Genomic DNA, 16,147 nt, shown 5'->3' on the forward strand with positions numbered 1-16,147 from the left:
TATTGAATAAAAGACCTTTTATCTAATCATCAATTCACTTGCTGATCCTTAAACGCCTGTGATATTTTAATTGCTTTTGGAGTCTTAGAAAGGTAAATTTTCAATGTCTGAACAGCCTTAAGTTTGAAGAACAACACTGCAGCATTTCTTACATCAACTAAGTTACTTATGCCAGTAAATGATGTCCAACAATCAAAGCAATATGAAATGGCACAACTACAAAATTGCCATATGAGACAGTAAATAACAATTTTTTATTTCCAGTACACAGCACTGTAAATTGCTGCATAATGGTATAATGCTAGCAACACTATAGTGATATTTTATTTTTTTCATATTGAATCTAAGTAAACTTTTTTTAACAACTGAAGGACTCCACACCTTGATACATTACCTGAAAAGCATAGAAAATTAAGATAAATAATAGAATGATGGAGTTCCAAATTAGAAGAGCAAAGCACAGGCTGCCTTTCATTTTCAGAATATATGATAATTTATATATATTAATGTTACTAATATTTTTTTACATACTTTTACTGAGTATGTGAGCTTTGAAATTGAATTTCCTTTTCAACTTGAATGGTAAAGTTTCTTGCTTAAATGGAAGGTGTAATGTGGTTGCATTCTTCCCGTGTGGCTGAATCTGTTCTACTTTGCAAGAACTGTTTTTTGTTAGATTTACATAAAAAGAAATACAAGATCAAACCATGTCCTATGGTTTGAGATGGCAGAGACTTTTGTACCTACCATAACTTGGGGCAAGGCTGCAAAAAAAAAAAACAAACAAACCCAAAAATACCGTCAATCAATACTGCCAGATTCTTTTTCTGATTGCCATAAACAGTGTAATTGCAGCACACTTAACCATAACACAAAGCACAAAAGGTTGCAGTGTGAGGATTGAAAGTATTGTTTATGATTTAGAAAGAAAGAACAAGTTTCTATTTAGAAAAGGAAAATCAAAAGTACAAATAGATTTATAAATAACTACAGTTCTGCAGACAGTGATTGAAGTTACAGGCAGACCATGAGCCGGCTGAAACGTATGCTGTTGTAAAACCAGAAATTTATACTGGGTTGCATTGAGCAGAGCACTTGGACGTGGCAACCTTCACATACTTGACTCTAACAGTGCCTCAGTTACAATATTCCTTATTTAGGGCTCCATGATTTAAGAAAAATATCGATTGGGAGTTCAGATGATAGGAATAAAAATTATTAGATGTCTAGCTATTAAGACCTGTGAATACAGGTTGAAAAAAACTGGTTTTCTTAAATGTAGGACACAATAAAATATGAAGGTAAAAATAAATCTTCTGATAGTCTTCTAACAACATTCCTTTTGGTTTTGGCACAACTTCATGCTGTTAGCAATTTTGGCTACAGTTGAGTCAAGGAGAAAGGCTGAAGTGAGGCAGGCGACTGAGATATAATTATTCTCACCACTAGAAAGCTCTTTCTTATAATGCCATAATCAACTGCATAGGGGTTCTTATGAACAAAAGAAACAAACACCAAGAGCATTTAACTTTATAAGATTATTTTGTATCCTTATCTACTGAATGGAAAATTTCTCATTTTCATAATGGATTGCCGAAAGGAAGTTTGTGTCTGCATAGCTTACACTGTATTTGAAATTTTTTCTCTAGATTTTACATCTAAGAAATGGCATGGCTCTGAACTAGCATCTTATTTGATGGACAATGCCAAAAGCATATCTGCCATCTCACCGTTTGCATGTTTATCTGGAGTGACTGATAATGATCTATTTCATGGGAAAATAATTAATGAAGTAAGTTTTGGTTTGTTTTGTTTTGCTTTTTCATGAGGGGCAGAATTCTATTACAGTTGAATAAAAATAGTTTATTACAATTCTCTTGCCTCTATGCAATATGATGACATTATAATGATGTGTCGGTTTTCAGGAAGAGCAATTTGAAAGGTCTCAAAAAAAATAAGGCACCATTGAGTAGGGTGCACCACATTATCACAGTGCAAGAAACAGAGCAGATGTAGAAAAACAGTCTAGTTTACTTCCTTGAAAGGCTGTTGTTCTTTTCAACTCTGAAACAAGTAAATTACTCTAAAATTTCAAATTCAAACCATATCCCTACTTTTTCTCCATTTTAACAATTCTATGATTCTATTTTTTTTTTAAAGTAAAAATTAATGACAGAAGTCGTAAGGATCCTGGCAAAAGGATGCTGACAAGGCTGACAAGCCTTCATTTGCCTGTCAGCTAGGATTTCAGCAACTATGTTCAATAGCACATGAATTAGCTTAACTGTAAGGTCCATCAGTATGTTTGCTGTCAGCTTGCATTTTCCTGAAGCATTAGGGTCTCTGAAGCATTAGGGAATTCGCATGACTTCTAATTCTGGAATAAAAAAACCAAATAAATAAATAATAACCAACCCCCCCCCCCCCCTATTCCTTCAACAGGGGACTTGAAATTTACCTTCATCCTTAAAATGTTCCATGCTTAAGATTAATACATTCAAAATATCAGTGAGAGAGTTTGAATACATAATCTATGCATATGGAAAAAGCTTCACCTAAAATGCAAGGCAGTGGCCCAATCAAACATTAAATTGCTCAGAATGTCCCACAGCTGAACTGACAGAATAAGTCACTTTATGAACAAACTCTCTGTTTCTATGGCCTACACGTACTTATGAAGATTTGTAGAGTGGTCCGGGATTTAAAGCATGGAACTTTCCAGATGTGGTTCTGAGGGTGTAGATTTCACAAAACAGGCATATAAACAAAACCACAGTAGCTATTAAATAGATACTTGTTTGTTTTATTTAGGCTGTCTTACGTTCCCTTGGCATTAATGTCACAAACTGCCCCCTGCTTTGTTTGAAGAAGTATGATAAGCAGGGAAGGAGGATGCCACTCAATGCATATGCACTGGACTTCTACAAGCACGGTTCCTTGATTGCATTGACAACTGATAACTGGTATGTGCTACCGTTTTTAACAAAGTTAAACACCAACAGTTTACAAAATGTACATAAGCACATATTTTTGTTTTTAAAAGCTTCCCTTTCCAGAACATAGGGATGGAATAGCTGTTAAATATAATTAAATCGGATTAATGTTTTAATGAGAATAAAACATGCACTACATTGAAGTGCAATGGCTGCTAAGTATCAGCCAGGTGTTGAGAATAGTATCATAGAAGCCTTAACTTCGGAAACACAGGTTATTTAGAAAGGCTCTACAATTTTTTTTTATTTTTTTTTTTTTACTTCTAATTTAATAAGGGTTTTTTCTGCAAGGAAAAAGATCAGGAAAGTCCCTGAAATGGGGAAACCCGATGCAGTAGTCTAGAAGATGGTAACCTAGCATAAGAAAGATGTCAAAAGCTTAGTCAAATAATAAATACAGAAACAAAATTAAAGGAAGAATTCATCATCATTGTTAAACAAGACACAGGCATCCAAAACACAAGCTCTTTTATGATGCAGGATGACCATCATCATAGAAACCTGACTTTCACAGTAGTAAAGCAGTATTTGTATCAATGTTGCTTCAATACTCCTCCTTTTCTAAGCATTTGGCAACTTGTCCTGATAATTCAAACTCTGTGCCCAAGCTGGTCAGCTACTACCATATCTCATATTTGCATATTCAAGCATTTGGTACATGCAGCCTTGCTTCTTTCCTCCTGGATCACTTACGCTATACATTTTCCAAAACAGGAGATTTAATCTGTTCTTTTACATTCTCTTCCCTCTGTTATTTAACAGTAATGACAAATTACTCCTTTAATCTCTTTCTATCATTTGACTAAACTTTTCACATCTTTTGACTTTACTAATGGTGAAAAAGTACATTATAGTGCATATCAATTTGGATTTTTTTTCCTTTCTTTAGGTTAAATGAAGGGGATGCTTACTACGCACTAAAGGATTTTACACTCCTCATTAAATCTGTTGGGTATGGTGAACTTATGCTCTTTAGTAAAAAACATTTACTCTTGAAACTAACTTAAAATTAAACAGTTCTGTTTTGCTTTGTTTTTTAAACCGCAGAACATCACTAAGTGAACTGTGTGATGATCCAAATGATAATGTTCTACTGGCATTTAAACAACTGGGCGAAATCTATGAAGAGAAACTGAAGTGTGCTATCTGAAGAAGCAACAGTACATAAGCATCCTTACCACACCGATCAGCTGCCTTTTAAGTTAGAGTGACTAGGTCAGAGTTAGAAACTGTTTCATCCAATATCAGTAATACAGTTTACTTTAGAAAATTAAACTTCACTTTTGGTCATTTTAGCAGCTCTAATATCATCCAAGTACTTGTTTCTGAGAGATTTCAAAACTAGGTAACTTCACATACAATTGCACTTTTTTTTTTTTTTCAGGTAGCGATATGCATCTCAACACAGCTCTCAAATACGGAACAATTGTCACAGTTGTGGCAGCTCTAGAGATCAGTCTCTTAGTAGACAACACTGCTAAATTTCAGATTATTCAGCAATCACTTTGTCAATTACAATCAAATTGTTCTGATTATTTTCCAAAGTTACTGTTAAGCTAGTAGTACCTTAATGAACCATTGTAAGTGTTTTTAAACTGGTCCGCAGTTTTAGACTACAAAATTTTAAATAAACAAACAAATAAATAAATAGGATTTTGTTAGTATAGGATTTTGTTGGCATAATGCAGTTTGACTAATAAAATGCTGCAATGCTTTGTAGAATTGCAAATTTACCAGGTCATCACGGGGTACTAATTTTATAGGCTGAAGGCTTCAGTGTGTTTTAAAGTGTTAGTAACAGCAGTCAACATGTCATTTTAAATAACGTGCGTGAGAAGCACTTCAATCCTGCTTTGGCTTTTAATAAGGAGTCAATAGTGAATGATGACCAAGTGACTGGCACAAAATGACCATGGAATCAACTTGTGAAAATATCAGGAAATTGTGGTAGACTGTCATGGTCATTGAGCTGAATCTGCTGCTGTCATGCCAGCTTCAAAAATAAAACCTTGGCTGGAGCAAAGTATTATGGGCCTTGAGGTTCAAATTGCAACATGAGAGGCTTCCCGTTCTGGTTACTACTTCTGGTTTCCACGTTTAGAGTGCCGGTCTTTTTCTGCTTGGCTGGCTGTGGGTGAGATGGATGGGGGGAGGTCACTGGCTTCTGTTGTTGCTTCTGCATTTTGCTGTGCTTTTCTGAGAAATTAGGCTACAGTAACTGTACATTGTATGGGATCATTAAACTCCTCATTGCAACCCAGAATTTTTTTGTGTTACTTTCCTTCCTGTCCACGGGGGAAGAGGAGGACTGGTGAGAGGTGGCTGTGTTAACCCAGAACAGTGACTTACTGTAAATAAAATGTCTTGCTTGCCCTTTCTCTCCCCCTGTAAAACCTCAATGCTGAACTATAATGCATTTGGACAGCAACTTGCAATGCTTGAAAAGCTGCTGTATTGAACCCACACACCAACAATTTCTGCTTTCAAAACCAGTGCCTCACACTCTCTTTATTTGTTATTCTACAATAGTGTCTTTTCACTAAAAGACAGAGTAACTTTATCAAACGCTTGTGAAACACTGAAATAGAAATTAACAGAAGATACACTGAAGATAAGCAATTTAAAGAAATTCAACAGTGTTTATTAGTAACCCTAGCTCATTAAGAATTACTTTTTTGTACCACTGTAGCAGAAAACATTTTCTACAGCCCTCTTGCAGCAAGTTTTATAGGTGCTTGGCATCTCTCTAAAATTATTCCATTTCTCTTGCTGTCCTTATAGCGACACCAGCTTCCACCCATCACGCTCTTTGTCATTACCATCACACTCAGCTTTTGTCCTTCAGTAATGTAACTTTATACCCTTTTTAACACTTCTCTCCCACACCTGCAGAAGAACATGTCTAGAGATAAAAAAATAATTTTCAGGAAAAAACTGAAATATAGTGAGACAAACATAAAGAACCATGAAACTAATAACAAAGAGAATTTCCATCACCTTCCTTATTATAATGCAGATGTGCAGGGAAGATGAGTAAGTTTTATAAACTCCAGAAACTATTTTTCACACATTTAATAAAGTAATGCATTCCCACAGAAAAACTGGAGCAAAGAATTTAATGCAAACCAACTTAAAATTTGGTCAATGTTTCCTAAACCAAGAATGGTATTTAAGTATTCTGTTACAGTATTAGTAAACCTTCCAGAAATCTATTTATTTATTTTTAATAACTTATGAGGAGCAGTTGGAATTTTTTTTAAAGATGGCTGGGTAGCTGCCAGTGGGGATATTAAACATTATGCATTCTGATCTAATACCTGGCAGTTTACTCTCCTAATGCAGGATTGAGTTCTTTAAAATCTTGCTGGAGAGTAGATGATAACCAAAATAGAGCTGTAATCTCCAATACTATCTGCATATTCTCTTAGAGAGAGCAGTTATCTCTTGGATGCAACAAAATGGTTAATTAGAGAAGATGGGTTTTTTCCTCACTTTGTATTAAATTTCATAGTCAATGAGTTTTGGATCATTAATACTTAGAGTGCACGGTGCTGTTTTCCTGTTACACAAGTTTTCAAAAGGGGATATTTTTTGTTGTAAAAACTAGATTCTCCTAACACTTTTATCAAAACAGCAAGTTAATTTCTGTCCACTGATGCCCAAACTGTGGCCAAAAGGAACCAAGTATCAGTTATAGTGATGGTTACTTTTCATAAAGAAGAGTTTCATAAAGGCAGTCTGACACCCTTCTATTGTGTGTAACAAGAACATTGATGTGGTATTTCAATTTCAAAAGCAGAAGAGAAATTATTGAAATTGCACTGGAAACTGCATCTTCAATATACATTAAATACATCATAGAAAAACAGCCAAAGGGATATATGCAAACCAATTTTCTGCAACGCCCTTTAACATCCTTTTGTTCCCTGTGGCTGTCCTCCCTCCCTGCCTGCACGTGAGGTGAATGCTGTTGTCTTACTGATATAACCCTAGCAATGGTGCTGCCATGTGGTACCAGTACAGCAATACCGCTTCCTGTTTATGAAGTTTCATTGAACCTGCTTTCCCAGACACCTCAGGCCCCCATCACCCTCACATAGCCCAGTGGCACATCTCAGAAAGACACCATTCTTAAAGATACAGTATACACAGTCATACGTAAGTCTTTACCAAGATACGACATTTTTGGTTGTCTCTTCCATTTGGGTTTGCACTATAAAAATCACCTTAGTACACTGTACTTGCTGATAAGCAGTTGTTTCTAACAGAGATATTTCAATTGACAAGAATCAGGGAAAGTAGTTCTGAAGTCACAGATATCTTCCATTTCACTGTCTCTTCATGTTTCTGATTTTCTTCTAGCAGATATTTTGTCTTCAGCAACAGAAAAATACTCTGATGAACTGCTGGTATCAGTAGAGACAGATGTTTGACTTAGCTCTTCAGTGTCAGAATCACTGTCACTTGGCATTCCTCCTGCTTCGTTTACCTTAAGCACAGAGCCTCCAGAACACAGATCATTGCACATGCCAGATACAGAACAAGCTGCATTCTGAAACTGTACAGACTCAGGTTCTTCCCTCTTAGGACACAAAGTGTTTTCAGCAACAGTTTCACTTTCTTCATCTTTTATTTCTTGTTTTGTTACTGTATTAAGTTCAGTAGAAGATGCATTCTCATATTTAACAGGAAAGACAATGGAACATAAAGGCTGACTACAAGAATTACTATCAGCAGGCATTTCTGCACTTCCCATTTTCTTAGGTGAGTTCACATGCAAGAAGGATCCTTCACATTTGGGATGACTATGTCTAGAAGCAGATTCTGAACACTCTGAAGATGCAAACTTCCCTAGATTTAAAGGTGTTTTGTTCAGAGATGTCACTTTCTCTTTTTCCTTTTTTTCAGTAGCATTTCCTGACAAACACACAGAGGAAGTTAGTGAATCAGAGGTATTTCTGACAGTATTTCCAAAAGAAAATACTGGTGCAGCAAACTGAAAACAGGTACTATTGAAGGAAAACACACTGTTACTGGGGACAAGTGTGGAATCGGAGACATCATTCACCCCAGGTGCAGTGGTGGTTTCTGAAGTACTGCAAGCTACAGTTGTGATGGATTCTGAGGTACCACCCTTGTGTTCCCATGAGACAGATGGTTTCTGTGTACAATGTTCTCCAGTTTCTATTGCGCAAGGTGTTTTATCACTCATGTGAGATGATGTACTTTTGTCAGACAGCTTCCTGGATTGGCTAAAAATTGAGGAAAATGGTAAAACCTTAAGTGAATTGCTGACTCCCAATCCTGGAAAACAATCTCTTTCAGCATTGCCAAAGAGAAATGGAACAGCTGGCTTCTCACTTTCTGCTGAGATTAAATTAGAACTTGCAGAAGCATCAGAAACTGTGGGTTTGGTTACAGGACCATGCTTTCTAAATTTGTTTTCATCCTGGTTATCGGTTTTATCTGCATGATTGCATTTTCCTAGATAAAACTGAGGGAAAACATATTTCCTGGTTTTCTTTTTAAAGGAAAATGCACCTGCATCTCTCATAAATCTAGGTAATGAATTGTTACATGCACTGAAAGCAAAAGGTGAAGCAGAAAGTCTCTCTCCAGAAACATCCAGAATTTCTGAATTTGAAACAGTAACAGGCACTGATGCTGCTGGCTTTAAGCCAGATGAAGCACTAGAATTTCTGGCCATTTCGTTGGAAACAGTAACTGCTGATGCCTGAATTGGTGTTTTTTCTTCAATTACTAAGTCTTTCGAGTTTTCTGATAAGACTAGAGCAGTTACTTCCTGGGAACATCTCTCATGAAACAACTTTAAGTCACCGTTTGTTGCAGAAAAGTTCGTATTTGTGGATGGGATGCTATGATTACTGGCTCCAGAAAAGCTTCTCTCATCAAAGGCACCTGCTCTTTGCAGGGGACCCATTTTTACTGTATCTGTGTTATTTGCTTCAGCAGGTGAAGATACCAAAAGAATTCCTGAGGACCTATCCTTTGAAGCCTCAGCAGTCACGAACTTGTACTTTTTGCTGGCACGTGAAGTTTGTGTCTTGAACTCATTGGTGAGCTTCTGCCGTTCCATATAGTATTTGTAACGTAACTCCTACAATTAGAGCAAAGAATCCTGCTAAGTAAAACAGCATTTGTGGATTATCTGTTACAAAACTCACGAACAGTTCTAAGACTTAAAGAAGTATATTGCATAGCATTTATGACGTTATTTTCCATTGCTGCTAGAAGGCAACAGAACACTGGTCATTATGGAAAAAAGTTCTTTAAAATGATTGAACAAGATACACAAGGAACCGTGATGACAGAGTAGGTTTTGAAATAGGAGACTATAGAAGAGGGTATTTAAAGTCACTGCCAGAATACAATACAGATACAAGAACCACATCAATTGTATTCTCAATGGAACAGAAAACAGATGTTCCCCAAAATAATACAGTGAAAGAAAAGTCTGTATTTAAAGGACCTAAGCAAATTTTTCATTCAATTGTCTGCCATTGGTATTCTCAGAACGTATGTTATGGATTCACTGCCAGTCATGCTTCATTAACTGTAACTAGAATCATTCTGTACAGCACAGTACTCACTCAGCCACTCAGATGGAACTGTTAGTAAGTGAAAAAAAATCCAGTTATATCTAGTGATCATAGGAAACAAAACAAACTAAACCAAAAGAGATTCGATCCAGTTTTGTGTCAATTTACTAGGAATTTAGGTAGTCTTAAAAGAGTTGTACCGTCTTCAGAAAACAGGCAAATGACTCCCTCTCCAAATAGCAAATAGAGAAGCTTATTTAGATTAGAAAGCTACAAATGTGACTCAAAAAGCCACATGAAAATATATGCATTTGAAGTCCATACCAAGATTGAGTTCCAGCTTTCTGAAGAAAACAGAAGAGCAAAATCATAACAGTTTTAATAATCTAGTCCAATTCATATTCTAGAATTGGAAAGACAAATTTCTACTAAGGAAACTGAAAAATATAAAAGTTTATTTATAAAGTTATCATTACAAATAGTAACTTAGCCATACTTACAACAGATGTTCAGTCATACCTCATGACTCATGTTTTGAAATGCTGACATTTCTGATATCGACATTAAGCGGGTACAGATCCTGCTACCATCTGCCAGTGCTTCCTCCTGTCCTGCTACAGGCTGAAAAATGTTTTGCAGCAGATTTACAGACCATTCGGTAAGACAAAATAAACAAAACAGTGCAGTGTTGTAGTTCCATAATCAATAACTTACAAGAAATGCATTGGGTACATACTTCTGCTCTTGCCATTGCTTTATGTTATTTTTAAAGAGAGCAATTTTTGTTGAGCTCTCATTTCCTCCAGAAGGCAGATCTAGTAGAAAGAATACAACACTGATAAGGAGCATATTAAGTATGGAAAATAATGAAAGGTTCCTGAGCATAGTTGATCTTCATATTATACTATAACAAACACCCATATTATACTACAACAAACACATTTGTGACAGTAGTAATACTGGTTCTGTCAGAAAATGATACTGATACTTCCCCCAGGTTCCAAAAATAAAGCCTAAAGATTTTATAGAAAAAGGACATTCATAAAATGCATTTTAAAGGTCTTGGATGAATTTATCATCCAATAATTGTGCTGATGCTTTCTGCACATTTTTGCAATGCAGACGGCTTAGGAGCAATTTGTTGAACAAGTTGCAGATTTCTAAAATGACTTCCTGAATCTTGTCCCTCTTCTGTACCTTTAACAATGCCTTCATTAATGGACATGAACTTCAAAGCCAAGATTTCATTAACCACAGGTTTGATATTGATCTTCTTTTGAGTATACACTGGTGGTTTTTCATAGCTGGATGCTATATTCATCAGGTCAAGCTGAGTTTTCATTCTGGAAAAGGAAAAAAAACACAAAAACAAACACTTTTCTTAAGGTTCACATGCCAACAACTAAATTACACCTGCCTAATACAAACCCCTTATTTTAAAAATAAATCACCAAGATGGAGAAGAAATCAGAACAAGGCTTTGGTAAGAGGTCAAGTTTCCTAGGTATTTTTTGTCCTTAAAACTTAATTGATGATTAACTTGAAATTAGGTTTCATACACAAAGAAAACTGCAAGTAGTGCCCACAGTTCAGCAAAAAGATTAACACACCACTGCCACCACTTTTCTTAGTGTACTATACCTGAATCTGAATTATTCATTCTTCACATGGCATTGCTAATGTTAGTGTGAACCACAACATGCTTTAAAAGAACTCCATTTCCAACATTCTTTCTTAAACTCTGCTTAAAAAGTGATAGGAAACGTAATTATGAACCTTTAGAAAGAACTATGTAGTGTGTGTGCACTGCAAACAAAAATGAAGGCACTGAAGAATCTCCATATATAAGATTTACAAGATTTCTGTAAAAAGCTCCAGCCATGCTTCAGCATTCCTGAGGTTAAATAAGATACCTAAAGTATCCAATCACTACACATTAATGAGTTCCTATACTCTGTTCTTGTCAGGAAGCCAGTTCAAAAGATTCATTACCTCTAATGACAGATAGTACATCACTAAAATACTTAACATATTTATGAATATTTGGAATATGGAGCATTGAAAAAATGTGAAAGCATTATGTCCTAATTACTGGCTGATAGTTTTATATTAAGTTGCTGTATCTGACCATATTCAAACTACTTTCTTAATCTTAAAATTACACTATGGAATTAACAAAGCATGAAAAAAAATATATATACCTTGTATTCAAGCCACAGGCCACCTATAAATAAAACAAGAATTTGTAAGATATGACTGTTTTCCTCCAGCTCTCAAAGGAAGGAGATTAGTACTTTATCAAACTACTTCAGAGACTGCACTCCTTATCTTTGTTTCACAGGACTACAGGAACTCTGGCAGGAGGTTGGACTAGATTATCTTTTGAGGTCCCTTCCAGCCCCTAACATTCTGTGAAAAAGACCTGACGATATTAAAAATATTAACAGGGATGGGGAGAATGGGGGTAGGGGATGGGAAAAGCAAGCATGACTAGGACAATGTTTTATCCTGTAATATTTTGTGTTAAAGACAGAAGGAACTCCTTCAGAGCCAAATCATAGAATGGTTTGGGTTGTTGGAAGGGACCTTAAAGATGATGTAGTTCCAAACTCCTGCAATATGCAAGGGCACCTTCACTAGACCATGTTGAACAAGGCCCTGTCCAGCCTGGCCTTGAACACCTTCATCCACAACTTCCCTGGGCAACTTGTTCCAGTGCCTCAGCACCCTCACTGTAAAGGATTTCTTCCTAATATCCAGTCTAAATCTACTCTCTTCCAGCTTAAAGCCATTCCCCTTTGTCCTGTCACTACAAGCCCTTGTAAAAAGTCCCTCCCCAGCTTTCTTCTAGGTTCCCTTCATTCAAATCCTGAATCATGAATGATATGGTTATCTAATCCATTTCAGATATTCAGGTATTTGTAAGCATTGAAATTTGTATTTCTTGGTGAGGGAAGCCCCTGCTACCAACTCTCAAGATGTTACGATATCTTTTAGTTTTAAATCAGACAGATAATGGCAGTATGAAATGCACTGCATCAGTCAAACTGCACTTCCTAAAGAATGGGTAATGAAAAGTAAAAAGTTGCATCTCTATAAAAACCTGATAGTGTCACTGTACTGAATCTGAAAACACAGTAAAATCCTGCCACACAGAAATGAGCTCTCCACTGTTATGGGGCACAGGTGGGAAGGTGGTAAGTTTAAAGCATACTAATTGCTGGTGTCAGAATATTTCTTCCAAAAGAGGGAGCTGCTTAAACTTCAGATAAAAATGAAATTTTCTTTAATGAGTTGTTACCAGAAACTTAGGCAGAGATGAAGTGCTTTTTTAGCTTCTCGTTTCTCTGAAGGCAACAAAAAGACCCATTGCAGAAAACTGCAATACACTGTGGTTTCTTAGGAATGTGTAAGCCTTGAAGCTGAACACAAAATTCAGTAGTTATTTAAGTACGTTGCCCTGTATTTACCATCTTCCTAAATTCCATGCAACTGCAGCCACAGTGCTTGACATAAATGAGATGCAAAGGTCCACACTACCTTAGCAACAGTGAAGAATACTAAGTGCCTTGGGTTCCTCTAGCATTTCTTTCTGAATCAGAAACAGTGGTTTTTGCTAGTTTCCTTAAAACACTATGAGGAAGAGTTTCAGGGTATCTTGTACAGAAAAGTGCATATACTACATAGTACATATATGTCAGAAATAGCTAAGGTAGCTTTGAATAGGCTGATTTATCTCCATTGCACACCTTGGTGCAAAGTTTACAGCAAGTTTTAAAATCAGTACAATTGTGCCTTAGCTCAGGTGTCCCAACACAGCACTTCATTCTGCAGAGCAGACAAATCATCAGTTTGGCTCCAATCTTTTTCCGAAACCCATTTTTAAAGTCTTACAAGTCTAAAAATGCAATGAACATGCTTAATACACAAAACATTTGAAAATACATATGACAAAGCAAATAAACATGACAATTTTGAAGGTAGTACTAGCAAATTACTCCCCACCCAGCACCCAGGCTAAGCTTACTTTCACAGCTGGTAGCATAGTATAGCACACATTATAACGAAAAGACACTGTTGTAAAAAACATATGAACTGTTAAATAATTGTATTCTGTATTTGTCATCTGTTGTATTTGTTTTTCCTTATCCAGTCATTACCATATCTACAATACAGAAGGCTCTATGACATTTGAGGTTCATTATACCAATATCAAATAATAAACAAAAAGACCATCACCTCCAAGAAACGTTGAGGATCACACTCATGGACAAGCTTTTCACAATCCTTCAAAAAATTCTCAATAGTTTTCTTATGACTTTCCTTCATTTTCTTCCAAATCTGAAATTCTTTCTCTTTTTTACTTTTTTGATTTTCAACATCTTCCAGCAACTGCCGTTTCTTCATTTCCAGAGTTTTGAAAATTTCTCCAAATTCCAGTGCAATTACCTCTGCATCACTGTTCAGCACCATCTAGAAGCATGAGAACAGATGAAACACAGTAGCAATGTCTACATGGAGTCACTTCCCTGTACACCTATGCTACAAGAACCACCAGGGTGCTCCATGTTGTGATTCACCTATCATGAAAACAGAAACAAAGACATTTATGTATGTATATAAAAATATCTGTAACTCACCTCCATATCATTTGGCTGACTTGAGATTTCATTCATCAGCTTCTCATTTATTATTCTCATTTTTTTCAGACTGCTGAAGAAGGTTAACTGCAAGACAGTTGAAAGAGTTATTACAACTTTATCCACTCCATAAACATTTCAGTGGTTACCCAGAATCACATCATGGGATGATCCATATTAAATGAAGGTCATGGATTCAAAGCACCATTTAATGCTTTCCTGGATCTGCACACAAACTTGCCTTCACTATTCCCAAGTAATGTTTTTTTAGATTCACCTGTAATGCATTTTGCTAGAGTGGCTACAGTTATTTAATAGATAAAACATTGTTTTTCTCAGTCTTTTGTTTAACCTCTCATGTTGCACAGAATCACAAAGTAAGTTTTAATGCTGCTACTCCAGTTTGACAAGCAACTGTATGATATTCACTATTTTTTATGCCTTACATTAATAGAAAGCTGTCCATGAGTGAGTGATTTGGTTTTACACTAGGACTATCACTACTTTTTGGTCCTTTACCTCGCTATAGTATCACTGAGTTTTATATAGCAAGTCTAATGCAAGGACTGTTTTCCCCTGGTTTCCTCAACTGACACTTATTGGTGATAGGAGAAGTAGAAGGAAAATCAATGCAAAAAATTGACGTTTGGCTTAAGGAATAGTCAATGCTGTGTTTACACTTTTATGCCTATAGTCTTCATCACTGCCCTGCACTTGTTTAAGTTACTGCACAGCAGAACTGCTATATGACCTGTCACCCTGCACTCTTATCTGTATAGGGGATAAAAAGCTCATTCTATCCAAAGGGTAGTATCTGGGCAAAAGTCACAACTACCACCACTGCAACTAGCCAATCAACTATTAAGCCAGGCAGTTGTTTTCTTCATGTATTTTGGCCTTATTAAAAAATTCCTAAGTTAAGCCATCCATTTTTAAATGTGCAATAATCTGTGACCTAAATTATAGCTCAGAGAGCCTATAAACAAAATACCTGTGGGTGGCTAGCTGTGTTAGAAGAACTAGCATCCTCCTGAACTTGAAAGAAAATAGATCAAAAAATGCAATAAAATCTTAGTATCAGCGTGTTTGTTTTGGGTTGCCTTTTTTTAAGTCTGCAAAAAACCCAACAAACACAAACTCCCCTTGCCCCCAGCTTCTGAGGTGCCTTGGTAAATTGGGTTCAGATCCGATGATAGCGTAATGTCACCTAGCCCCCTGTATGTGGTGAATAAAGCCGATGGCAGCAGGGGAAGGCACCTGGGTAGTCCACAAGTTGCACAGTTGCCCGCTGCCCCTCGCTTTGCTACCACAGTGCGTTTTCCCTTGAATTTCAGGGTAAAACCAACCCATGCCCTATGGGACAGCCCGGCCTCCCAGCCGGGCCTCTGGCGAGGAGAAGTAGCACCGTGCTTACTTTTTCCTCCTGGTACACAGTCTCGATGAGGTTGACGGAGTGGAAGCTACCTTGATGCTCCTCAGAGACGCACAGCCCGCACCCCGCCTGGCGGCACATCCGGCAGTAGAGCTGCACCAGCCCGCCCGGATGCTTCTGACAGGTTCCCCCGAGCGCCAGCGGGGAAAGCGAGACTGCCCCCTGCCCCTGCTCCGCTTCCCCGGCCTTCGCAGCCCCGGCTATGCCGGAGCGGTACAGCTTGACCACCTCCGCCAGGGTGGTATTGACGGGCAGCGCGGCGGCGCCGCCACGGGGCAGCGGGCACAGCTTCCTGCACAGCGGGCACGACACACGCGTGCCAGCCGCGCCACCACCCGGCCCCGGCAACCCCCGGGAAAGGCGGGCCTGCCCCTGGCCCCGTTGCTGCTGCAGGCGGGCGGTCTCGGCCGAGGCCAAGCACTCCAGCACGCAGTCCCGGCAGAAGTTGTGCGAGCAGAGGGGCAGCGTCACGGGTTCCTCGAAGAGGGACAGGCACACGGCGCACGTCAGACTGGCCTCCAT

At 37.6% G+C, this 16,147-nt stretch overlaps 2 protein-coding genes across 2 annotated transcripts in view; one reads left to right on the forward strand and one right to left on the reverse strand.

Moving 5' to 3' along the window:
• Positions 1 to 4,352, forward strand: part of DDX60 (DExD/H-box helicase 60) — a 41,839-nt gene extending 37,487 nt beyond the window's left edge. Inside the window, exons 34-37 of the mRNA XM_054382870.1 lie at positions 1,650 to 1,792; positions 2,812 to 2,963; positions 3,883 to 3,945; positions 4,041 to 4,352. Of these exons, the coding sequence (XP_054238845.1) occupies positions 1,650 to 1,792; positions 2,812 to 2,963; positions 3,883 to 3,945; positions 4,041 to 4,143 (461 nt within the window). The 3' untranslated portion in view covers positions 4,144 to 4,352. The remainder of the gene's footprint in view (positions 1 to 1,649; positions 1,793 to 2,811; positions 2,964 to 3,882; positions 3,946 to 4,040) is intronic.
• A 1,057-nt stretch (positions 4,353 to 5,409) lies between these two features.
• LOC128968496 (uncharacterized) lies at positions 5,410 to 16,147 on the reverse strand. Its single transcript, XM_054383019.1, has 8 exons — positions 15,608 to 16,147; positions 14,194 to 14,280; positions 13,793 to 14,026; positions 11,755 to 11,777; positions 10,751 to 10,896; positions 10,268 to 10,368; positions 10,073 to 10,174; positions 5,410 to 9,111 (listed from the first exon to the last, which is right to left on the reverse strand). The coding sequence occupies exons 1-8, from the start codon at positions 16,145 to 16,147 to the stop codon at positions 7,333 to 7,335; spliced, it is 3,012 nt and encodes a 1,003-aa protein (XP_054238994.1). The 3' UTR covers positions 5,410 to 7,332.

The sequence above is a fragment of the Indicator indicator genome, chromosome 8 (assembly GCF_027791375.1).
Source record: "Indicator indicator isolate 239-I01 chromosome 8, UM_Iind_1.1, whole genome shotgun sequence".
NCBI classification, from domain to species: Eukaryota; Metazoa; Chordata; class Aves; order Piciformes; family Indicatoridae; genus Indicator; species Indicator indicator.